Source organism: Poromitra crassiceps (genome assembly GCF_964638095.1).
Source record: "Poromitra crassiceps genome assembly, chromosome: 25".
In the NCBI taxonomy this organism is placed as follows: domain Eukaryota; kingdom Metazoa; phylum Chordata; class Actinopteri; order Beryciformes; family Melamphaidae; genus Poromitra; species Poromitra crassiceps.
Genome location: NC_139649.1, coordinates 11,980,163 through 12,006,466, shown reverse-complemented (window position 1 = coordinate 12,006,466; position 26,304 = coordinate 11,980,163). Strand labels below are relative to the sequence as shown.

General features: G+C 42.7%; 1 protein-coding gene across 1 annotated transcript in view; it reads right to left on the bottom strand.

The window, feature by feature from the left end:
- Positions 1 to 16,427, bottom strand: part of LOC310798605 (A-type voltage-gated potassium channel KCND3-like) — a gene marked incomplete at both ends in the record, with an annotated part of 77,739 nt that extends 61,312 nt beyond the window's left edge. Inside the window, one exon of the mRNA XM_083661148.1 lies at positions 15,322 to 16,427. Within this exon, the coding sequence (XP_083517274.1) occupies positions 15,322 to 16,427 (1,106 nt within the window). The remainder of the gene's footprint in view (positions 1 to 15,321) is intronic.
- Positions 16,428 to 26,304: the final 9,877 nt, after the last annotated feature.

The following is a 26,304-nucleotide window of genomic DNA, read 5'->3' as shown; positions in this document are numbered from 1 at the left end:
TGTTCAGCAGTGTGCGGACTCTACTCTTTCTCTACATTGTTTGACTCCTTGTCCTGCACCTGCAATTGTGACTGGATGTGCGCGCTCTACTCTCTTTCGTAAAGCTACGTAAGACATACTCAGCTAGCTGTCACAAATAACCATGCTGTGGTTTATGTAAATCACCTGAGACTACTTGACTCAGACTCATGACCAACGATTGATTCAGACTTTTGAGGAGCATTTGAGACTTGACTTAGACTTGAGCTCAAAGACTTGATTATGGTCCTCCTGAAAATGCCACTGTAGGTTGATGTAATTGAATTCTGTCACTTCAACTGATTCATCATTATAGGATCAGCTAAATATAGAGGGGCTGCGAAGCTCTCCTGTAACCTCATAAAAAGGATGTCAAGGATTTCCAGGATGAAGGAGCGAATGCCGCAGAGGAGAAGAAGAGGAGGAGGAGAGATATTTCCAGACAAGAGAAGAGGAAATGTTCACAGGTCACTGTTTCAACAGGTGAAGTCGTCCATAGAGAGGCTATGTGAGCATTGACTATAGTGACATCAGTCCAGAGCTACTCTCCACACCAATACGGCCTGTTCATCTGCTTAGAAATCTACACCAGGAGGTCTTAAAACTAGACTACATTTTTATGTAAAAAAGGCGATTCTGATAACTTTTCTTTCTTTTTTTTTACTCCGACTTTCTACTAAAAATGGCATACATGTATGAGATAAAAGTGCACAGTAATCACTTTTATTCACACTGCTGACTGCTGCAAATTGGCTCATACTTTTTATGGCATGTTTGACTGCTTTCCTGATCCGGCAATTAACACTTTGTAACCGTGTCACTTTTTGACCAGGCATTTGGAACAGTGATTGACTGACCAATGATGATGACCTATTAGAATGTTCTGCCCATCAGCCAATTACAAGCAGTGGCTGGTTGATTGGTGAAACCCTACCCAGCTTATTATTAGACCAAATCACAAAGCGCACCCCATCCCGCTGAAGATGTGGCAACATGAAATGTTGTGGTCACCGGTGGACATCTTCTCAGTGTGCACATGATGGAAGTAATCAATCTAATCCTAAAGCTGGAGTGCGTAACTTTGACATAAAAATCAACGTCCGTTACATTCAAGCCATTGCCAAACGAGTTCCCACAATGCTGATTAAGTCTATCCTCACCACCACATAACTCGCTCTGTATTTCTCAGTATATAGCAGAGCTTTCAATCTGGTGTCGCCTGGTGACACTCCCACGCTGGCCTGAAGCATGCACACCATGATGCCACCAGAGCCCAAATGTGTGATGATGTTAGTCCCCATAGTAGCCATTTCATTAGTGCATGTTAGGGGGAGGACCATCAAGCCAATTAATCTCATTTTCCAATACTATGCTCCTTGAAGGGCTACATGTGGAAAATGTGGTTAAATTCTGAGATTATTCTGAGATTAATCTCAGATTTCTCAGAAAAATGGGACCTTTCTACATCCTTCCTAAATGCCACACTCAGTGCCACCCTTGCTTGAGACTGCCCTGCACCTGGGCCACCCCAGTCAAAACTGTCTGGACACGCCACTGCCTGGACAGTTTTTCACGCCTGGCTCGACCCAAATATGTGTGAAAATGCCCTTAGGGCGTTTTCACACATATTTGGGTCGATTTACCAAACCAAAATTTATGTTCTATTGTTGATGTTCTGTTATATCATATCTACCGGTACTAGCTTCTTCATTTTGCTCTCAGAGTGCACCAGATTAATGCATTTTACTTTAAAATATACAACATTTCTTTGTCTAGGGGGAGCACAGCCCCCCCTACATAGGGGGGGCTGTCGGAGTCCTATTACCTTCTTGGTGGTGCAACCCCTGTTTGGAAAGCCTAGAATCACCTATGATTGTAACATCACAGCCCGAGCTCCCTCATCAGTCGTGGGTTTCTTGGCCGGAGGAGCTTCAGCACCTTCTCTGGCCCACTACTACTGTATCAAGAAAATGACACTTGATTCTAGAAGATCCTTGAAACAAGTTGATTTTCATTAGATTAAGTGAAATAATTGGGCCCCAGTGGCAGCTGTTTGTTTTTTCACCGATAATAAAGTTACAATTTAGGACTCAATAACAGAATAAATTACTTGTTGATGAGGATTGTTTTGCAGTTCAGCATCCAAGTCCTTCCCTCCCTCTCATCTGTTTCTCTTGCATGCTGCCCCATCTATTCAGCCAGTAATGATGTGTGTGTGCTCCTTACCAGCAGCTGGGCTCAAACCACCCAGGTTGTGAAAAAAGCAAACACTCATATGCGGGATAACAAGTCTTGGAGAGGCTTCTAATACTGTGGAGACACAGGGGGTCAGCACAACCTAGAGATGTCAACATAATTGGCAGACAGAGCTGTGATAGTGTTGATTCACTTCAAAGGAGATGTGTCAAATTGATGTGGCCGAGGATGGAACAGCACGTCTGTCTGATGGGGGATAACGATTCTGAATGGAGCCTGTACACTAATGAAGGCCTTTCACTGTATGTCTTTTAAAGTGCTAATCGGTGAGATTCTTGTTATGTTTTATTATCATTATTATGGTGACATCTTTTTTGTCCTAAGTGGCCATTGCGTTGGGTGTTTTTGCAATATTTCTTCCAATTTGCTGTTGCTGCCGTTGGTAACGTTCAATACATCACTGACTGTGCAGCAGAGGATTTTCTCCCAATAAATACATACCAATGACCACATGTGTTTATACCAGAAAATGTTAATGTGTTTATGAACTGGGTAAGTGGGTATAGGTTGAATAACTATTAGACGGTGGGGACTTGACTTGATGCGTGAAGAGAATACTTGAGACTTGACTTGGGGTTCTGGTGACTTGAACCTTGACTTTGACTTGCAATTTGATGACTTGAAAAGGTTTCTATTTCTAAAGTCTTGACAAAATGATCTTGTGTTTGTGTAAAATTATATCGTTATTCATTTGTAGAATCAGTTGTGTACAAGTGCAAGAAAAACACAATAACACAGAATATTCTTAAAAATGTATTAGACCCCCCCCCCCCCCCCCCCCCCACCAACACACACACACACACACACACACACACACACACTACAGTATTGTTCAGAAATTGTTGTGTTTCTTGAGGCCAGTCAAGTACATAATTAAATACACTGTTCCTAATGGAATATGCAATTCAGGTGACAAACCCAAACAATAATCACTCCGTTTTGTTATCAGGCAGATTCAGGAGCATTAAGTGCAACACATCTGACTTCAGAGATAGCACCTCCTACCTCCAAGTAATAAGACATCTGGTTTGCACTGAATCATTATTATGTGTGACCTATAGCATTTTAAACTGTGTGCACTTTCTGCTGAATACGATACTGCTGCGTACTGCTCCTGAATACAGCACACATATCATGTAAATAGCAGTCAACTTGCTTTATGCACCTTTGATCGATGTCGTTGATTGTTGTTTTAGCTTATTTGCATACCCCCTTTGTAAGTACATTGAGAGCAATGTATGTCTACATACTTGCTGGCCAATAAAGCTGATTCTGATTCTGAATGTCTTTTTGTGTTTAATGTTTATCGTTTGTATATTGTGTGCTGCTGCCTGCTGCACTGTCTTTGTCTGAGAGTGAACCGAGACAAATTCCTATCAACTATGTTGACATGGCAATACATTTATTGAATGTTGACTTGAATCTTTAATCTCGAGTCTTATGCGCCATCTACTGTGAATGGTACAATATGAGCATAAACGAGCCCCTTGAATGTCAATGTGTGTCTATGGCACAACAAAGCCATGATACAGTACATGGTGATAATGGTGATTGCTTTTGTGGTCAAGGCTGTGTGAATGCTTCAAACAAAAACACGACCACACTTGTGCTTTTGGAGAAAATAAATGTAATACTTATATGCAAATATGCAAATGAATGCAAGAAAACCTGTGCTTAATTTTCCAAACATCTGCTGAACTCTGGCAGCATATATTGTAAATTGATATTTAAATGTGGGGTGAAGAGGAAGCCTTGTGACTGTATCCCAGAGCTGTATTTACTGTAGGACTGTAATGGGAACCATAATCAGGTCGGCACATACACCCGGGGCTGAGGTACAGCAGAAGAAACACAGACATGCAAGGAAACACACACACACACACACACACACACACACACACACACACACACACACACACACACACACACACACACACACACACACACACACACACACACACACACACACACACACACACACACACACACACACGCAAAGAGCACTGAAGTCCCTGCAGAGGGTGGTGCTGTCATTGGGACCTCACAAACGCTGCCTGACCAACGCCATGGACATTGCCAAGGACCCCACCCACCTCTTTCATACTGTTCACCCTCATGCCCCTAATATTTAGAGTATATTTATATAGCTTAACTTACTATCTTTATTGTCAGTTTTCTGAATTGCCTTTTGTGAGCTGGATGCAATCGTAATTTCGTTTCTGCTGTGCCTTGTGTATAGCTGCCTTGAATGACAATAAACATGAACTTGAACACACACACACAGAAACATGCACGTGCATGTGCACAGTGCACACACACACACACACACACACACACACAGAAACATGCACGTGCATGTGCACAGTGCACACACACATGGGCAGCTGAGATGACAGTATAAATAGCAGTTTTAGTTTGGTGACTTAAAATCTAACAAGGAAATTAAATCATATTAAATACAACTTAGTTTTAAACAAAAGCGCTCATGTTCACTTCTCACCCTCACCCTAACCCAAACATCTGGGGCGCTGTGGCTCAGGAGGTAGAGCGCATCGTCCGCTAACCAGAAGGTCGGTGGTTCGATCCCCGGCTCCTCCAGTCCGCATGTCGAAGTGTCCTTGGGCAAGACACTGAACCCCAAAGGGGAACTGGTGGGAAAAGTGTGATCCTCCCATGTGACGCTCCCTCTGTCAGGTGTAAAAAAGAGGCTGGCAACTGCGCATGTGTCAGAGGAAGCATGGTGCTAGTCTACGGCTCTCCCCAGATCGGCAGAGGGTGGAGCAGTGACCGGGGCAGCAGGGGGAAAAATTGGACAAGTACAATTGGGGAGAGAAAAGGGGGTAAAAAAATCTGATTTTCTTTAAGCTCTTTGGTGCAGAATCGTCAAAGTTGTCCTGCTTTGCTACTGCGATTGGTCAAAGAGTTCAATGATTGACACAGACAGCAACCAATCAGTTGGGGCTGAAAAATACGTCACCGAATCAGTGGTGAATAGGCTTGTGTCCAGACCCTAATGAAGGATTAATAGAGGGTATGCATGTGATGTCACAGAGGCAGAGGTCACTGTGGGGTCACAGCAAGACTGAGCTTGAATGCAGTAATCAGCCTAGATAACTGACACCTGCTGCTCAGGGAGGAACTTGACACTCATTTTGACACTCGTTCCCGATTGAGGGGGCGTGTTCCAGTGGGTGTGCATACCCTCTATTGGGGCTGGTTACCAGGCTAAAGGCTTATGCAGTCCATGCACACAATGTTTTTGATGATTTGACAAATGATTTTTCTACACTTCTTGTGCTGCTGCTTCACCCAAAAAGATGAATTGTTGACTATGCTAATACCCGGAAGGGTGCAGGGTGAGGTGATGTCTGCAATACTTAGCACAGTTCAGTCGCTGACAATGCAAAACCTGCTGATATAACTTCAGTAATAGAAGAAAAAATGTTTTATTCACACATTGTACATTTCCTTGGTCTCAGCAATGGTCTATGGGATCTTCAATGACTTTTCTCAAAGTAACTTAATGATGACAATATGTTTCCACTGGCTAAATGGAAAATCCAAGCAATTTCTTTTGTTGTTTACCCTAACTTCTGGGACTTTTGGCTGCTTTAGAGAGAGAGAGAGAGAGAGAGAGAGAGAGAGAGAGAGAGAGAGAGAGAGAGAGAGAGAGTGTGTGTGTGTGTGTGTGTGTGTGTGTGTGTGTGTGTGTGTGTGTGTGTGTGTGTGTGTGTGTGTGTGTGTGTGTGTGTGTGTGTGTGTGTGTGTGTGTGTGTGTGTGTGTGTGTGTGTGTGTGTGTGGGTACATGGTGCACAGGGATAAGGCTTGTTTCACACACAGAGAGAGAGAGAGAGAGAGAGAGAGAGAGACACACAGAGAAGGTCATTAAGCATTCCAGACAGCACTATCCTTCGTAAGTATAATTATTTTTAAATGAGTTTAGGTGTTAAATGAACCTCTGTTGGAGCTAAATTAAATTCCACAGCTATCACTAGAAAGGTTTTATTAGAGAGCCTTGTGTTGGGAAATTGGCTCCAAAAGCTTCTTGGCCAGATAAAAGCAGAAATATTTCTAATTTCCTACAAGCTGCGCTCATTTTGACCCCAGCCAGTAGCACCAGCTGAACATAAGCTCTATTAAGTTAGGGTGCAAAGTCTACACGACACTGTTATGTTGAAACTACTGTAATTAATTAGTTACGTCTCAAACTCAAGGCCCACGAATCGACAGAGATCAGAAAGCTGATCGTGGCTAAAAATAGCTGTTCTTATAAAATGTTTAATAACTTTTGAACTGCTAATGATTAGCTTAATGATTACACATTATAATGTTCTGTGCCCTGGAACACTTGCGTATCTACCATCTCCCATACAATAGGTGGCGATATGCACCTAGTTGGCTTGCGATCCACCAATAAACAGAAGAAGAGTAGGCTAACGTTGATTACGTTACATTTCAACATTTTCCAAGTGGATTATGTGGATACTATTGGAATGGTTCCAGTTCATGGAACCAGTTCATCCTATAGTTTGGACTTTTGTTTCTGTGATCTACTACAAGTGGTAAATACAAGTTTGTGTATTGTTTTCTATACAGTGATGAACTTAAAATGTAACCTGGCATCGCCAAACCAGTTCACATTGCACTGCATTGCATTTGCCAATGAGCTAGCTGGTAGCTAGCATCAGGTTCCCAGGCTAACAAAAGTCCAAACCATAGGATACTGGTCATGGTCGGTCGCCACACAGTGAAAAAATAGCAGTCCACTTCAGTGTTTGGGTATGCTTGTGTTCACACTCAAGTGTACCGTGCCTGGGTACGCTTGAAGCAGTCCCCAGACTACCTTTTCAGACCCGGGAACGGTTTGCCGTTCCGTGCTCGGGCACGGAACGCAACTTTCACACTGATCAAACGAACCGGAACTGGGGTCAGTTTGGGGACAAGTGTGCTCAGAAACTGCCCCAGATCCCCAGTGAGCAACCACCCTTACAGTTCTATGTCTGTGCTGCACACACATTCTTTCACTGTAATGTGTAATGAGTCAAATAATGTAGCTTACCAAACTACAGTATAAAGATAAAGCTCAAGCTGTTATGAAATGTCTATTTTATCCTCTTTTTTTATTTTCTTATGTCATCCATTTTATGTGAAGCACTTTGAACTGCATCTGTGTATGAAATGTGCTATACAAATAAACTTGACTTGAACTTGACTTGACTTACTACTCTGATTAACAATAAATCTAGAAAAAGTGAATAGATAATAGGCAGGCTGCCACCCGGGATGGCATGGGAAGTTTTCAAATCTCAATCATGTGGCCAACAACTAGTCAACGTCACCCGGTAGGCTTCGACTTGTCGTAGTGACGTCAACACGTCCATTCGTCGACTAGTCCATGCAAGCCCTAGTGTGTGTGTGTGTGTGTGTGTGTGTGTGTGTACGTGCACAGACCTGGATGTGTGTATATGCACGTGTGAGAGAGAGTGTGTTTTCCATCAAGTCAAGAGCGCCTTTGGTCAGATACAGTTAGAGAGAGTTTTCTTCCAGTCAACAGCAAAGTTGCTCTAATCAAACAACCAGGCATGAAAGAGTTCTCGTGGAACCAAAAGCTGCTGCTCTGACCTCTCTTTCCCTGTCTCTGGCCCCTAGGCCCAGTCCACTTTGTCTAATAGAGATGTTGAACGGAGAACACAGAGCTCAAAGACTCTCTGAAGAGGAAGAAGCAGATTATATATAGCCACTGATTAAGGCAGAGACGGGAACATGACCTACATGCATAACAACATTTTTCTCTCACTTTCTGCTATACGGAAGAAGCCGCGCCGTCCAGGACCAGGACTCTACAACTGGGAGAATCAAATCTAATTATAACAACCCGAGTCAGATTTCACCTCATTAATATGTGTTTCATTATTGGGTTAATAATGTTTTTTTTTTTTTCGAGGCGTGGGAGAGCCAGTGGCGTGTGAGCGATCGTGACCTTTTGCTGTAAAGTCTGCACGTGTCTGCAGGTAATGACGACTCCCGTCCATTGTGCCTGTATCATGTATCAGATTACAATCGAAAGGGATAATCACACACACAGAACCATGTTCTGAAAATAGCCGTCCCCCCTGGGTGGCTCATGGGAGATGAGGGAGAGGAAGCGGGGAGGAGGACGGGAGAGAGCGAGCTGGAGAGAGAAAGAGAGAGAGAGAGAGAGAGAGAGAAAGAGAGAGAGAGAGAGAGAGAGAGAGAGAAAGAGAGAGAGAGAGAGAGAGAGAGAGGGGCTTTCTCCTCATCAATCTTTTGGATCCTGTCCCGCTGCTGCCAATGAGCGCGTATCCGGCTGGGCTCTGACAGCAGGGCCCTCGCTGGCATTCAATCCACATCCTTTTATCGGCCACCTGAGGTTGATTTAACACCCCTGTTTCCTGCACAGTGAAAGCGTGTGATGATACAGCCAGTCAGTCCCTCCCCCTTTCCCCCCCCCGCATGATGATACAGCCAGTAAGTGCCTTTCCCCCCCTCATCTCCCTCCCCAGCCGCTCGGCTGCAGCCCATTACCCCAGACCTGCTGCGCTGCTGCTCTGTCTGGACTCACACAGGCAGACACAGAGGGCACAAGAGCGAGCCAGGTCAGAGAGGCGAGACGTGATCAAAGGCAACGTGTGTGTGCGCGCGCGCGCGAGAGTATTGCGATATTGCAATATATTGTGATTTATTACCTTTTTTTCAACTGCAAATTATGTCCCCAAAGGAAAAAAAAACGTTGTCACCATCTGTTTTATCTAATGAAATAAAGTTTCCAGTCTGTTCATCTCACTTCAATCATTATTATTGCAGCAAAATTGTCAAGCAGACAGACTGACCAACACTGTCATAAAAACCTGTCATAAATGTTGCATGCACTTGACATTTTGTATCATAAAATATCACGATACTTGGCATTCGATACGATACGATATATTGCCCAATGCCCACAAAATATGACGATACTATGCTGTATCGATATTTGCCCCCACCCCTGTTGGATGGCTGTTTTAGCTTTGACATCCAACAAGCTATCTAACGTTAATCTACCTGTTCCTGTGCTTCAGCATCATCATGTCTTACCTTCTTCCTGGGCAGTTTGAGACGTTTGACGTGGTGCTTCATTGTTATCCTGCACCAACAGAGTCAGAGTGACGACATCGCTCTTGACTTGTCTGACTGTGCGTGGCACAGGCCAGTGCGTCACAATGATTGAAAAACCAACCAGACAGATATTAAGAACACAGTAAGGTAGTTAGCGTAGTTTTAGGCCTATGGTAGTTCTCCGGTGGTAGAGGACGGGTTTGTTTCAATGAAGAAAGTGGTCTAGGCAGCCAGCATGTATGTGAAATGCATTTTTATTCATATAGGCTATTACATATGAATGGCCAGATATATAGATATAACTACGGTAGCTCAAATGTTTAAAAATAGCAAAGTTGTACACTATGATCAAAAAGTCTAATAGTGCTCCATTACTCAGGCACCTCACCTCACCTGTGTGTGTGTGTGTGTGTGTGTGTGTGTGTGTGTGTGTGTGTGTGTGTGTGTGTGTGTGTGTGTGTGTGTGTGTGTGTGTGTGTGTGTGTGTGTGTGTGTGTGTGTGTGTGTGTGAAATTAATAAAATTAATATATTGCAGGCCAGAGATTCTGCACAGTGCCGTGTTTATATTAGGATGCCATTGCCAAGTGAAAGCCACTGTCTGATGAACATTTGGAGACTCTTGTGATTTAGAAATTGAAACAGAAATTGATTTGGAAGCCAACATTTAGATTTTGATTGCTTATTTAAATTAATCGTGTAGTCATAATGGACATACACACACATACATACTGTACACACATACACACACACACACACACACACACACACACACATGCACGCATGCACACACAATGGGACAGACAATGCGGATTGGGACGCTCAATCAATTGGAGAAAATCAGTTGGAGGAAATCACAATTAATTAGAAGGCAAACTCAATTAGAGCTCAAGGAAGGCACTGGAAAAAACATAGGAACTAAATTTATGTTTTATTTATTTATTTATTTATTTATTTATTTATTTATTTTTGAGATGGAGAGAAGGTTGTTTTTTCTCCATGGCTTTTTATGTAAATTGCCAGATGGGATATTGGTGACCTCATCAGCTGAGCATATGTCTCTTCAGCAGGTGGCAGGTGAGCAGGGCGACAGACATAATATAGAAATGTGGGCGTACCCAGAAATGGTCACGTGACTTCCATTTTTCACTTTTCAATTTTGTATTTTTAACTTTGAATTTTACTTTTCAATGTTAATTTTGCATTTTTCCAATCCAAAATAAATAATGATAAAAAGGGAATGGCCCAAATGAAAAATGGGGTCAGACTTTGATTGTTTTTGTGCTTTTCGATTCTGTTTGATTTTCAGCTTCAATTTTCACTTTTTTTGACTGTTTTTCATTTTTCAATTTCGATTTTTAACCATTTTCCCTGTCTCAATTAGAAAGGAAAAACGAATTATACTTTAGTAGCCAGATCCAGAAGGGACAACCAATACTGGTGACTGTTCATGAACCAACATGGGGATATATGTACATGCAAAAAGCTGTGAATGTCCTTTACAGATGTACCACAGCAAACAGGAGAGGAGAGGTTTTTAGGGTCAGATTTTCAAAATAGTGAGCACTGACATTAAAACGATGAAATGATGACGATGTTTGACAGTCCTGTCTGGTGCTTGTCTGGTGGCTGCTCTGCATGCCTGCTGTTGTTGCATTGGAGAATGACTTCCTCAGAGACTAAAGGCTTTTGCACACCAAGTCCGTATTTTCGTCCGAAATTGACGCACCAAAGAAAAAAAGAATACGACCTCATTTGTGTCAATCATGATTGACACACCGAGTCCGACAATTACGTCCGTCATTTAAGTTTTCGGACGAGGTTCGATTTTCTGCGTTTTTCGCATCAGTCAATAGATTTTTGCGAGCTGGGACCCGTCTGTGTTTTCAGATGACGGATTAAAAAACACGCATACGAAAACAATCGGACTGTGTGTGCAAAGACCTTAAGAATACTAGACAGGAAAACGTGGGGCTGTCATGCAGTGCCTCATCTGACCGTTACCAACAAGGCAGCTAATGATGTGACCTTGAGGTTGTTGTTTTTTGTCCACAAACTTGACGTTTAGTTTGCCTCTTGTTTTAACAGCAGGAGAGAGAGAGAGAGAGAGAGAGAGAGAGAGAGAGAGAGAGAGAGAGAGAGAGTTCTGCAGGAAAGGAATATAGGCCTTTTTCAGAGCGGCCATTTTGTGTTGAAAATGCAGGGTAAACACAGGTGCAAGCAAAACATTGATGAGGGTTTCCAACTTCCATGGTTAGAAGTTGAAAACCCTCATTAATGTTTTGCCTGCACCTGTGTTTACCCTGTGTTTTCTACACAAAATGGCTGCTGTAACAAAACAAAAAAAACTACCGGTATTATGGCAGACATTGAACATTGCTTCTGTTCCCTACAAGTGGAGTTGGTTGTTTTAGTGTGGTGAACTGGAAAACATTACTGGACTTTACTGGTTCTATTGCCAGGGTTGTCTTTCTCCTTTTTCTCTGAAGCCATGAATAAAAAAGAAATGTAAGAAAGATGAAAAGTCAACCATGGACCTCTCAACCCAACCCAGAATAAAACAATTAGTCTCTCCACCTTGGAAGAAGGCTGAAAAGGCTGAACTTAAGTTACCTGTGCTATTTGGTTCAGTGATTCACTGGCTGAAGCAGTCTCTCTCTGTCTCTCTCTCTCTATATTTCTCTCTCTCTCTCTCTCTCTCTCTCTCTCTCTCTCTCTCTCTCTCTATCTCTCTCACACACACACACACAAACACACACACACACACACACACACACACACAGAATAGGAATGCCAAGGTGAAAGCATTATAATTGTGAGCCCTGAACAATGAGTTGGAGTGTGGAACCTTTATGTCCTCCACACACTATAGGCAACACCACTGAGTGTCTACATGTACCACAGCTCTGACAAATAGTGACAATAGTGTTACTCATCACGAACCAAGGACAGTCATTTGCAGTCAGGACAATCATCATCTGATGCATGCTCATTGCTCACTCAGTCACCCCCCCCCCCCCCCACATAACCAAGGTACACCATGCCTTTACCGTCACTGTCCGAGCAGAATACAGTGAGCTACAGTCGTGAAGTTAGTAAGTATCATTACATTACATTACATTACGTCATTTGGCAGACGCTTTTATCCAAAGCGACTTACAGTAACACACTTTTTGTCAGCAATAGAGCAATCAACTATGGAGCACAGTCTATGACAACTACAAATCCTGAAGGAACAGTGGTACGAGTTTTAGTTTTTTTTTTTTTTTTTTTTTTTTTTTTTATTAAATAAAGAGAGAGAAAGAAGAGAGAGAAAGAAGTTAGATCAAGAGGGGCCCAGGTGGAGCCTGAAAAGGTGAGTCTTTAGTCTTTTCCGAAAGATCGGCAGTGATTCAGCAGTCCTGACCGAAGTATCGCCTTAGAATGGAGGCCAATGGAACACCCGTTCAAAATAACCAAAAACACAGATCTAATAGTGCCCAAATACATGTGCTTCGGGTACTCACCACGGGAATATTAATCCAAATGTGGAGAAATTATCTTTTTTCTAAGGTAAATACTTAGCCGGAATTACCTTCTAAACATGGCCGTCAGGCATGCGCAACATACAGCGCATGCACTGTGTACAGCGGAAGCGCTCTTTACAGGCCAACAAGGAAGTAACTTGGTGTGGGGATTTAAAAGTACTACGACTTACATTTCGGTACTTGCCAATACAGAATACCAATATGAGTACTTAATTAGGGGTCAGAGAACCACTGCTTTAGAGAAAGTAATGATATCTACAGTATACTGTTTATTAAGAGGAACGGGCTTATTTAAGTTAAGTTAAGTTAAGTTAAGTTAAGTTAAGTTAAGTTAAGTTAAGTTAAGTTAAGTTAAGTTTCTAGTTAAAGCAGGACTAAACCCCCCAGATTTCTTGCAAAACAGCACTCCACTCGATCCGAAAACCCCACAGGCAAGATGCCCGCCCACACTCCCCTCCTTAGCTGGGAGAATTCCTCCCCCATAAAGTAACATATCTTGGCCAATAAGTATGTAACATACAAAATAAAACAACCCGTAATATCTTATTTTTATGTAGAATGCAGAGGACATGTAACTGTTTAGTTAAACTTGCATTCCAGGAATATTGTGCTCTAAAGATAACATTAGTGGCTCGAGACTGTTTCGTCCTGAAACCCACACGCTTTGCGCCAGCGTAACCTATGTGGGATTCGAAATAACGCATCCGAGATAGAAAACGTTATGAATATAGCCACGTTATAAACAACAAACTAACGCTGGTGATCTGTATGGAAACAGTGTTACTCGAAATGGTTAAAAGTTATATAAATTTGGTCATTCAGTGGTGTTTTACTGCCATATAACATAACTAACTATCGGCTAACATTAGCCACAGTAGGCATTACCCATGGATGCATCGGTCTTAAAGGGCTCGCGCCTCGTGAACTACAGTAATAATCAATGGGGGGGGGGGGGAATCACATGAGTGGGGCGCGTGCTAACCCCACCGTGACGTCACGATGTACCAAATATCCCATTCATTTGAGGGCACAAAAAAAGCAGTGTTCAACCCATAGAGGGAACTTATGCTGCTGAAAATGATCCAAATGGTACAAATGGTAACAGTTGGGTCTCAAATGTGGAAATCTTGACCAGAATTCTTCACACACCACCCCCAAAGTCATATATATTGGTTAAAAGCTGAAAAAAAGTGTTTTGGGGTTTAGCCCTGCTTTAAGTTAAGTTTCCAGCCGGCTGGCAGCCAGCTGGATGCTGAATTGTGGGTGCTGATTGAAGATTGCTGCATCTGTACAAAAATCGATCGTACAACTCCAACTCCATTCTCGCATCAGTCGGACTATAAACAATAACCACGGCGCACGGAAGCCGTGGTCTTGGCCCAGAGACGTCCGCTCTACACCGGACCTTGAAATATCGGCCGTCTGTCCCAGAGTCTTATTAGTCGTCATACTGATAGAGGCTGGGTTCCCAGATTGGAAGGAAACAAACAAACAAACAAACAAACAAAGCTCAACATTACAGTAATGAATTCATCATCCTTCACACAGAATTTTATTGCATCTGGGTATCTTTTCAAAACCCAGAGGATGCATTTTCTTTGTATTAGCTCTGCCCCAGCACGTCTTCAGCGACTAGCGTATGTCCTTGTTTGGCCAGCTCTAAGTGCAGTAAACAAAGAATGAATGTCAGGAGTGTTTGTGCTGGTAGACAAATGCTAGAGTAGCCGCCATTACTCACACTGGCACTCTCAAATAAGCTGTAGTCGATTGAAGTACTGTATGGGGGGGGCAAGCTGTCTTTATGATTGTTTGAAATCCAAAGTGGTTTTCATAAATTATTCCATTTACTGTATATAAAAATCCATGAGAAGTGCATCTAGTGCATCCATTACAACCATGAACCTCATAAACAATGGTTTTAGTTATACAAAAAACGCAAATATATCACGGTGAGAGAGAGAGAGAGAGAGAGAGAGAGAGAGAGAAAGACATCAGTCATACACAAGTGGGTAAAATGTGCATATACTGTATGTGAGTGAGAGAGAGAATGTGTGTGTACTGTGTGTGTGTGTGTGTGTGTGTGCGTGTGTGTGTGTGTGTGCGTGTGTGTGTGTGTGTGTGTGTGTGTGTGTGTGTGTGTGTGTGTGTGTGTGTGAGAGAGAGAGAGAGAGAGAGAGAGAGCGAGGATGTGTGTGCGACAGAGGGAGAGAGAGAAAGTGTGTGTGTGTGTGTGTGTGTGTGTGTATGTGAGAGAGGGAGAGAGAGAGCGTGTGTGTGTGTGTGTGTGTGTGTGTGTGTGTGTGTGTGTGTGTGTGTGTGCGTGCGTGTGTGTGTGTGTGTGTGTGTGTGTGTGTGCATCCGCGATGCGCACACAATGCATGTTTAGTTTATGTCTAATTACTCACCCCAGTGTAGTCATTGTGACGATGGTGTACCAGAAGGAGGCCGGGATGCTGGTGAACTTGGTGGAACTGGAGCCCTTCTCTGCGTAGAACATGACAGTGGCGAAGATGATGATCGCCATGGTGAGGGAGAAGAGGAGGAAGCCCAGCTCGGAGGCGCAGCTCTTCAGCGTATAACCCAGGATGCGCAGGCCCTGCGAGTGGCGGGAGAACTTGAAGATGCGAAACACGCGAAACACGCGTAGCGTCACGAAGGCGCCGCTCACGTCCTCGTTGTTGCTCATCACCAGGCCGATGTAATAGGGCAAGATGGCCACCACGTCGATGATGCTCATCACTGAGCGCATGAAATGGTAGCGGCTGGGCGCGGCGAACAAGCGCATCAGGTATTCCACAGTGAAGATCATGACGCAGGCGGTGTCCATGCAGAAGAAGGCGACCGTGTAGCGCTCGCCACACGGCACGTCCTTCTGATTGGCGGTGGGGCCGCAGGGCACCGTCTCCACCACGTTGGTGATGACCGAGGTGGCGATGAAGAAGCCGGTGACGTAGTAGAAGACCAGGGCCATGGTGGAGGTGTGGGGGAACTCAAAGGCCCGCCACATGGTCTCCCTGCAGTTCATGTTGGGCAGCTTCGTGTCCTTGTTAATATCGTCCAGGTCGTCCTGGAGCCGCTCTGCGTTCTCCCTCTTTCTGTCCTTGTACTCTTCGTAGCAGCAGTCCCCGATGATCTCGGGGATGATGCCGAAGAAGGCGAGCTCTTCGTCGTAGGCCGTGATGCACTCGGAGCGCGGGTAGTGCAGCTTCCCCGTTCGGTAGAAGTTGAGAATGCTTCGGAAGGCGTCGGGGTCCCGGTCAAAGAAGTACTCCTTGGTTTCCTCGTTGTAAAAGAACTCTTTTTCGGAGCTGCCCAGCAGGGTGTCCGGGTATCGGTGCAGAGTGGTCGTCCAGGTCTGAAAGCGACGCCCGCTGACATTGAGGACGATCAGTTCATCCTGTCTCTTGCTGTGGTCTCGCGGGGCAAGCGGCATGGGGCAGCTGGCTACGGGCATCCAGCCGATTGCTGCCGCCCTGGCAAAGGGGAGCCAGCCAGCTACTCCCGCTGCCATGGATGAGTAGAGTCTTGGAAGGGGCCTTCCTCACCTTCAGGCTCCTCTTTCCTTGAAATCAACTGGCATCTGAAGGACGACACAAGACAATAAACAAAGACAAAAAATATAAAGCTGATAAAAATGCAAACAAATACACGTAATAGTGTAGCCTTATAGCTGATCATCCAATGTTTTACTACTAGCCCATCATCCGTTTAACGCCACAGCAGAATCCTTTGCCCTTGAGAGGATGCCAGACTCTTTCTCTTTGTTGTCACATTTCATATATTTCATATATTCATTTCATATTTCATATTAATAATTGTTTTTGCTTGTGTTTGTTTTAAGTATATGTGTGGTTTAGAATTATTTTCAACTAATCAGTTTATTGCATTATTTTTATTACTTTTTTCCACTAACATTGTAGAAGATTGTTTTCTGTCAAACTGAACTTTAGAAAGCTGTTTTTGGCAAGTTTATTTTCTGTGTAATGTTTCTGGTTATTGTTGTATTACCGTATTTGATTTCATTATGTATTTTAATTTTAATTTTTTTGTTTCTTGAATTTTATATTGTAATTTCAGACCCCAGGAAGAATAATCGCTGCTTGAGGCAGTGGTTAATGGGGATCTTAAATAAATAAATAAATATCCTTCTCCACTGTACTGTAGGCTATTTAGTCCAAACCAAATGAACTAAAATGTCGTCCAACTTCTAGGGCAAAGCAGATTTATGGCAAGAAGACATTCAGCACAAAAAGTGCAGGGCAACCAGGCAGCTGAGCAGATGAAGGCTGTCTGGTTTCAAAGTAGAAACATGGTAAAATTCTTCACTCATGTCAGTGGATGTGTCTGTATTTTTATAGCTTAGCCTTTCGTGTGATAAGAGATTTAACAAGATGATAAATCGCATCAAATCCCCTGATAAGACTGTCCTGCTCGCCAACACCATCTTCAGACTGGCAGAGAGACCGAGAGGGAGAAGAAGCACAGATTTAGGGACCGAGACCTGTTGATTTGGAACGACGAGTTGAATAAAACCCACTCATATGGATTCCCCTGGAGTACTGTGGGATGGCATGGATGTGCATGCATGCAGCAGAAAGAAACATTGAGGCCATTTACACCTGGCGTTAACATGTGTTTTCTGTGATCAGATTGCAATCAGATTGTATTTTATCACTTGAAATGCCAGGTGTAAACACCCCCAAAACGCATTGAAGAAGGATTGCAATCTGATCGGCCAAACCGCCTCCGGAGGTGGTCAGGGATGCATTGTGTACACATTGAACACAAGTGTAAATGCAATGTGTCCTCTCAATCTGGATACAGCAACTTTATGCGGATTGAGAGGACAACCATTTCTGCAATCAGATTGCAATCAGATTGCAGAAAACGCATGTTAACGCCAGGTGTAAATGGAATCCTGAAGTGATAAAATACAATCTGATTGCAATCTGATGGCAGAAACCACATGTTAACGCCAGGTGTAAATGGCCTCACTTATTTCAGAATGGGGTGTGTTGTGTTGCATCCATTAGAAGAAGAAGAGGAAAGCACACTATAACGTAACAAAAAAAAACGTAACATTTCAAATTGTGGACATAATTTGCCTGCCTACATGCACTCAATATTTAGAATGAATGTTATAGCCTTACAAGTACTACAAATACATTCGAGCCAACGTGACGGTATTTTGAAGAATATCTCAACAAGTAGTTAAGCGAAACTCAACGTTTGCACACTACTATGAGTAAGTTCAAAACATAGAAACACACTCACCGATAAAAGGAGGGGGAACTACCAACTCTTTCAAACAGACTTCAGTTTTCAGTGCGAGAATGTCTGTTCTCTCGCAACGCCTTTCCCCTCACGACAGCTAGGCAGCCGTCCGTCTCTACTGCGGACACCTTCACACCGTCAGTCAGGTCGCTGGTGATGGAACAGAGTCAAACAGCCATGGATAATAAATATGTACAAGGCATCAATAAAGCGCTGGTGTTTGTTTAGCGGGATCTGTAGCTCGTCCTCTCGGTCCTCCTCTCTCACGAGCTCTACATCCTGGCGTCTTGTGTCCTCGTGAAGGTTTGAGTAAAAATGTGTGGAGGGCAGCGCGCGCTCAAAGTACCACAGCTCGACTCCGAGTCTCCGCCAGCTCGCGCTGTCTCTCTCTTCAGCATCACTTCTCCCTCCTCCTTCCCTGTGTGTGTGTGAGAGCTTCGTCCTGTTACTTCATGCGTGCGGATTTGCATCATTATGTTGCAGAGCTGCTGCTGCTGCTGCTGCTGCTGCATTGTAAAAAAGATAGGCTGTTAAAAAAAATACAGAACATTATATTTTAATATGACACACCGACTGACACCACAATAAAAGTGACTATTGAGAACAGGAAACACTAGCCTCAGATCGCTCTAAACAGCCAATCCCAGGAGGAGACGAGGTCAAGGGTCAATTGGAAAACACTGAGCGACCTGGTGCAGTGCAGGTAAAAAAAACAAAAACAAAAAACAAACAAACAAACAAACAAAAAACAAACAAACAAACAAACAAAATTTTGGCGTCAGGATTCCTATGAAAATACCCCCCCCCCCAAATAAAATAAAAATAAAGCAATAAAACACAAATGTGTGTGTGTGTGTGTGTGTGTGTGTGTGTGTGTGTGTGTGTGTGTGTGTGTGTGTGTGTGTGTGTGTGTGTGTGTGTGTGTGTGTGTGTGTGTGTGTGTGTGTGTGTGTGTGTGTGCAGTCAGACAGTCCGTACCATAACGGACAGAAGGACGGACACACAGTCACTTAAATAGAAGCTCACGCAGTATCACATTTCCTATATATAGGAATCAATTAGCCTAATTCAGAAACAACTGATCTTCCAATGAAAATTATCTTCGAATGAAAATAAATCCTTATGCACAATAGTTTACCCCTAATGCAGCAGCAGCAGCAGCAGCAGCATTGCGACAAAATTGCAGCATCAAATGAAAACTTTTGAGCACAGACAACAGGCCAGAGACTCTCGTCGTACAAAACTCTATATTTGTTCAAACAAAAGTTTCATCATCAAACCCTTTGTGGAACAGAGTGGTGTCAGGAGGCCCATCATGTGGCGCCTCGTCACCAGAGGGGAAGAAGGAACAAGTCCCACTAGCTTTCCCTCCTCTCCCGCTTCAATCCCAGTCAGTAGGGTCTGTATAGGCACCTCCGGGGACTGCTGTGACTGGAAGCAAGATGAAGGCCTTTGAATGGATGGCCTTGTATGTGACCGGTCCAAAGAGAGAGAGAGAGGGAGGGAGGGAGGGAGGGAGAGAGAGAGAGAGAGAGAGAGAGAGAGAAAAGGATGTGTGGTCTGGGTGTTGAAACAGGCTATTGATGGACTCTATTCAGATGTTCAGATGAGGTCCTTGCACATCTATCTTATAAAATATTAATGATTTTTTATTGATTTAATTTATTAAGCAGTGCAGCCGTTTCTATAACTGACTTTGTGTGTCCTTCCGTCCTTCCTTCTGTCCGTCTTTTATGCCACGGCACCTTCTGTCTGTCCTGTGGGCCCCAGCCCCACAATGTCCTGTGGGCCCTAACCCCAAGCGTCGATCGGTGGCCACATGCGATGATGGTGTCATTGTTGTCATCATTGTCGAGTTGTTGCCAGTGGTGACTGATGATGTCATATTAATAAACCAAACACAATCCATCAACTGAGCATGCAAACGCCCTTGACTGATGATGTCATAATGTGTCATACCCACTGATGATCAAGCTCCCGGTCCGTTTATTGATGTTTTCGATCTCACGATCTTCATCAGAATGAAGCAGGAAGTAGGAGGAGCAGTCATATACAGTAGAGACATATCTCAACACCAATTGGCAGAGAGGCAGAACAGAGCAGGTGGAAACATTCAGCCCAACCAAGAGAATACAGAGACAATATTTACAAATATATATCTTTATATAATAAACAGAAGACAGCATATTATGCAATCCCCAAGAAAGAAAAATATATGTCCAATATAAATCTACTTATATAGAGGGTATGCACACCCACTGGAACACGCCCCCGCAATCAGGAATGAGTGTCAAAATGAGTGTCAAGTTCCTCCCTGAGCAGCAGGTGTCAGTTATCTAGGCTGATTACTGCATTCAAGCTCAGTATTGCTGTGACTCAGTGGGCGTGACCCTGCAGTGACTTCTGCCTCTTTGACATCACATGCATACCCTCTATTGGAAATATCTATTTTCTTTCTTGGGGATTGCATAAGTATTGTGGTCACCCTTCTGTTTGAAGCTATGCACTCTGTATATTATATAGACTCTATATAATATCTCGATATTATCGAGATATCAATTTGTGGGCTGAATGCTTCCACCTGCCCTGTTCTGCCTCTCTGCTAATTGGTGTTGAGATATGTCTCATATGAGTGCTCCTCCGACTTCCTGCTTCATTCTGATGAAGATCGTATCGAATCTATACAAGATCAAAACGTCAATAACCAGGAGCTCGATTTTGTTCAGTGTGCAGAATTGATTTCTTGATTCTAGACACTGATAGGCTGACGATGTCTGCACTGCTTAGTGTGCATACCTGGAGAAAAAGAAGAGGGAAAATATGAAAGATGGAAAAAGTTAGTTTTTGACATTTCCTTCATTGTCTTCAATAGATCCACTTCCTTTTGGGGAGTTTTGCAATAATCTGCCAAATCACACCCTCGGTGTCTAGACCATTTTTTCCACTCCTACCCTTTTTCGATAATATGCTCAAATCTCTGGGGTGGTAGTTGAACTTTGAAGGAAAACACTTATGTGCAATTTTTCTCAGTACTTTCCATAAGCTGGTGACAGACAGTAGAGGCTCTCAGATATTCATAGAGGAAGGATATCTTATGAAAATGTGATGCCGGATGGGAAAAAATGAAAGGAGCCAGAATAAAATGCTTCCGAGAGCGGGAGGATATACTGTAGGCGCATAGTACTTTGTAACCAAGTAACTATGGCAACCATCATTCAAATACAGTACCTTTTGAGGTAATGTGATTATTTTGTATTGCAAACAGTCTGTTTCCTTAAATCCTCGGCAGTAATCCATCAGGGATTCTGACAGTAGCTTGGCAACTTTATCTCCAATATGTCCTCAGGCATAAGAGAATACATGCCTTGTTGTTTGTTTACAGTAAATCCTTGCAGATATCTTTGTGTACATTTTGCACTTTATAGTATCTACAAGTTTTGAAGCTTATCGTCCTACTTTCTTCCGATAAAAGAGCAAACAAAGCTGCCTTTGTAGCTCCTCCTATTGCCATGTCTCTGTGACATTTAAAAATCGACGCTGTATCTTTAACTGAAATAGCGTATGCATCATCTAAGTATACATCGGTTGCTGATTAGTCTACTACTGTTAAAGCTCAGTTTGATCTTGACAGTGATTTGGTGTTTGGAGCTATACAATCAGTCATTTAAGTGACACATTGATATCATCCCTGTAATTGTTCATCATCCAATTTCCGTCGCACAGTGCTAAAGCAACAGATGGGATTCCAAAGTGTTCTTCATCTTTCTTGTCCTGGACCTGATTGGATCAAAGCCAAGCTGTTGCCACAATTTATGAATTATTGACCCTGACCCCAGAGACCAACTCCATGAAGATCCAACACAGCTAGACAGCATCCATTTGCGGCCAGTTATTTGAGTTGGTTCTTATTTGATTGAAGCTTTTAAATGAGATTAGATCACTCTATGAAAAAGAGTTTGTTTTTTTGACTTTGTCAGAAAATGTTCCTCAGAGGTTATTCCTCCACCACTTTTTTTCCTGATCTTATGAGCAAAATATTTTCCGCCTTGCACTTGAGTTGTCGCAACTCAATCCATGGGGAAAATATCTACAAAGCCGCAGAAGTTTATAAAGTTGGGTTTATTTAGTCCAGTGGAATAAATGAATGAGAAAGTATGAATTGACAATATTCATGCCCAGAACTTTTGCAAAGTGGCCAACCATACAATGTTGTTGTAGCCTATTACCTTCACTTTTGTCCGTCTGGTCTGGAAGCCATATGAGAAAGATTCATTTTAGAAGAGGGAAATTCACAGAAACTGCAGACATTATAGGCACCAAACTTCTCTGCAAACACTGTGGAGATGGTACAGCGTGGGCGGTATTCAAGCGTTTTCCTGATAAACAGAAGGATATAAATCTGAGGAGGAGTTCAAAAGCCTCATTGATCAGATCTCATTGGCAAGTGCTGTCTCTTATCCTCTAACCCAGTGTTTCCCAAACCTTTTTTTTTTCTGGTGACCCACTTTTTAAAAATGACAAGCCATCACGACCCAATTCACAATAGGTCTTATCCAGTGTTGGGCAAGTTACTTTCAAAATGTAATATACTACATATTACTAGTTACTTTCATTTGAAAGTAATACGTTACTTTACAATATTAATTTCTGTGTCGAGTAACTCGTTACTTATTACACTACTTTTGCATTACTTTTACCAAAACAACAGCAGCAGCAGAATGACATTGCCGCCCCGGAACCATCCCGAAAAATTATTTCAACCGCCTTGAAGTCAGTGTAAACAATCCAAAATTCTAAATGTTATTCTTTTCCTTTGTTATTGTCATCTATAGTGGTTATTTGCATAAAAACAGACAGTTTGATTAGGAAATGATTGTATCTTTTTTAAATATGTGCTTTGATTTAATAAAATGTAACTCAATTTGTAACTTGAGTTACTTGACAAAGTAACTGGTATAATATTACTGAAATCCTATAAGTAATAAGTTATATTACTGAGTTACTGCTAAAAGTAATATATTACATGTAATATTTTACTTTTGTAATGAGTTACCCCCAACACTGGTCTTATCTATCAATGAGATCAAATAAATGCATTTATTCTGAGTTAACAGGCTACGCCATTGTTTTGACTTCTAATCATTAAAACAACATACACATTTGAAGTAAAAGGCTATGGAAGAAATTCTGCAAAATATATTTCGTGACCCAAATAAAATCTCCTGCGACCTGCACCTGTGGTCTTTGGGAAACACTGCTCTAACCTAACTCACAATGTTAAGACTCTTCTGACTCTTCTATCCACGTATAACTTTTCCAAATCAAAAATCCATTTGTTCAAATTAACAATGTATACAATGTAGCTTCCGAAAGGGGGAATGAGTCGTTAATTGAAGTCTCGGAGCTTCACTCAGGAGCGTATAAGCCGCTTTCGACATTACAACCACTTTATGACTCTATTATTCTAAATCTGGTCACATTTATATCTCTATCATTGTCGAGACAAATTAATAAATACAGCTTACAATCTCATAATACTCACTGCAATGTCTCACACTGCATAACTGTCTGATGTGATGATTGAGAATGATTGAGTAGCCTGCAGTCTACTGCCAAGGACCAGTTGGTCATGTACCTCAGCCGAATATTCATTCATGAATGAGAGGGCTGTAGATACTGGGGTGATCCCTATCAGGCAAGAAACAATGTAGAGCATCAGAGAGAGATACAAAGAGACAGACAGAGAGACAGACAGACAGACAGACAGACAGACAGACAGACAGACAGACACAGAGGATGTGTTAAGCAAAGAAACAGAGCATGGTCACATCATGGGAGGGACTGGAAAGAAGGACAGCCAATGAGATGGACATGGTCCAGGTGTCCTCAAAACAATGAACAACCAGAGAAGCAGCATAGCTGAGAGACTCCAGGAAGATGAGACAAAGCTCCAAGATAAAAGAAAGACAGGAGAACTTCAGCCTAGGGATCTGGTGAACCATTTTGAGATATGAAAACTCTGGAGTGTGTATCCGAGAGAGAGAGAGAGAGAGAGAGAGAGAGAGAGAGAGAGAGAGAGAGAGAGAGAGAGAGAGAGAGAGAGAGAGAGAGCAAGAGAGGCAGTCAGGCAGAAGAGATGGTGCATGGGTGTGTGTGGATGGGGTCATCCCTATGTTCCCTCTGCCCTATATCACTCAAGAATCTGAGGGAACATACACACTCCCGTGTGGGTGAATAAGTTAAGTTGAGAGTCTGTAGCACTAATTTGAGTAGATCCCTTGAGTGGTCATCTGGAGAAACAGAAAAGATCCGGGCTGAGCTTTCATCATCAGCCATCAAAAGGCACAACACAAACCACACTTTAGAGCAGTGATTCCCAACCTGTGGGCCGCGGCCCCCTGGTGGGCCGCGAAGGTATTGCAAGTGGGCCGCCAAATCATTTCCAAAAAAGTATGATTTTTGAAAAAAAAAAAATCAAAAAAAAAAAAAATCAATTTTTTTTGAAAGATTTTGAAAAATCATACTTGAAAAAGTATGATTTTTGTTTCTTTGATGTTATTGCTTTTGCTTGAATTGAAGTTTCATCTTTACATCATCTTTATATTGGGTTTGTGTTTATTTGTAACCCTATCGATTTAATGGGCTTTCTTCTGACATTTGGATTTTGTTTGGATCTGATATTGGATGTCAAATTGTTATGAGAATGCATTTTTCCATCGTTGAAGGATACCGTTATTTATTAATCATTTGTTAATTAGCCTGTTACAGACAGCCCCTTGCTTGTCATTTCTGACATCTGTGTGGTGCTGATGGACAGCTCCTTGAATGATTGGTGTGTGTGTGTGTGTGTGTGTGTGTGTGTGTGTGTGTGTGTGTGTGTGTGTGTGTCTGTGTGTGTTTGTGTGTGTGTGCGTGTGTGTGTGTATGTGTGTGTGGACAGCTCCTTGAAAACTGTAATACTGAAGGTGTTGCAACATGTTACAGGTGCTGTGTTAGTGACTGTGGAGCTTCCAACATGTTTCTCCTGTATTCAGTTCAGTCCTTTATGTTCAATTTTCAATAAAAAAGTGCTCTGAGAACGCATTATATGGCCTTTGTATTTATGGGGTCGGAGGTGGGCCGCGAACATTTTTGAGACATAAAAGTGGGCCCTGAGTTGGAAAAGGTTGGGAACCACTGCTTTAGAGAAACGTTAAAATGCACTACCAGGGTTTTCAAAGTCTGAGAGTGTGGGTCTCCCCCCAGGCAAAGCTTGGAAAAAGGCGCCCCCCTCTTTCAATTCCTGGATGCCTATGGGATCATGATTATGTTATTTGATCCCATAGACACTCAACAATTGACTCCTGATATTGCTGTTTGACATACTTCAGACAAAATACATAAAAATGTCTGTCTGAAGTAGGCGTGTCACGATACACTCAGTTCACGATACGATATGATACACGATATTGGGTTCACGATAACGATACGATACGATATTTTAACGATACTTTTTTTGCGATCGATTTGTAAGTTGAGGGGGCATCCTCCACGCTAATTTCTGTAATTTCACCATTTTCATCCTCCGTGTCTGTAACGTCCCTCGTCTGTTCAAACAAAGCAATGAAAAGGAGAGCGAGCATGCATGATACATATTGTCACGTTTTGATATCACGATATATTGTGGGACGATATATTGTGACATCCCTAGTCTGAAGGCATTTATTTGTTCCGACTCTGGGAAAGTCGGAAAAACTCAAATTCCCCCCCAAAAACTCTGAACTATCTCTTTAACCAAATCACACACATTTAGGCTATTCTATGAGATCATCTTTTAATAACTAATCTATTTTTTCCACTTCCATTCACTGAAACGGCTTGGAGCCCCCCCTGGGGAGGCCCCGCCTCCCACTTTGAAGAGCTCTGCACTAGACAAAAGGAAGGCTTGATTGCAGCTCTGTCATGCTGGTGGTTGAGTGAAACAACATGGCAGCCAAACACTCAGAAGGAAAATGACTTCCTGGAAACCTCTCAAGCTTTCTGAGCAACAGAGAATAAACAGCTGCAGACAAATCCTACGTGTAATTCAAATCAGCCGAGAGCATATTCAAATAGGTTCAGGGGGAAAGAATGAG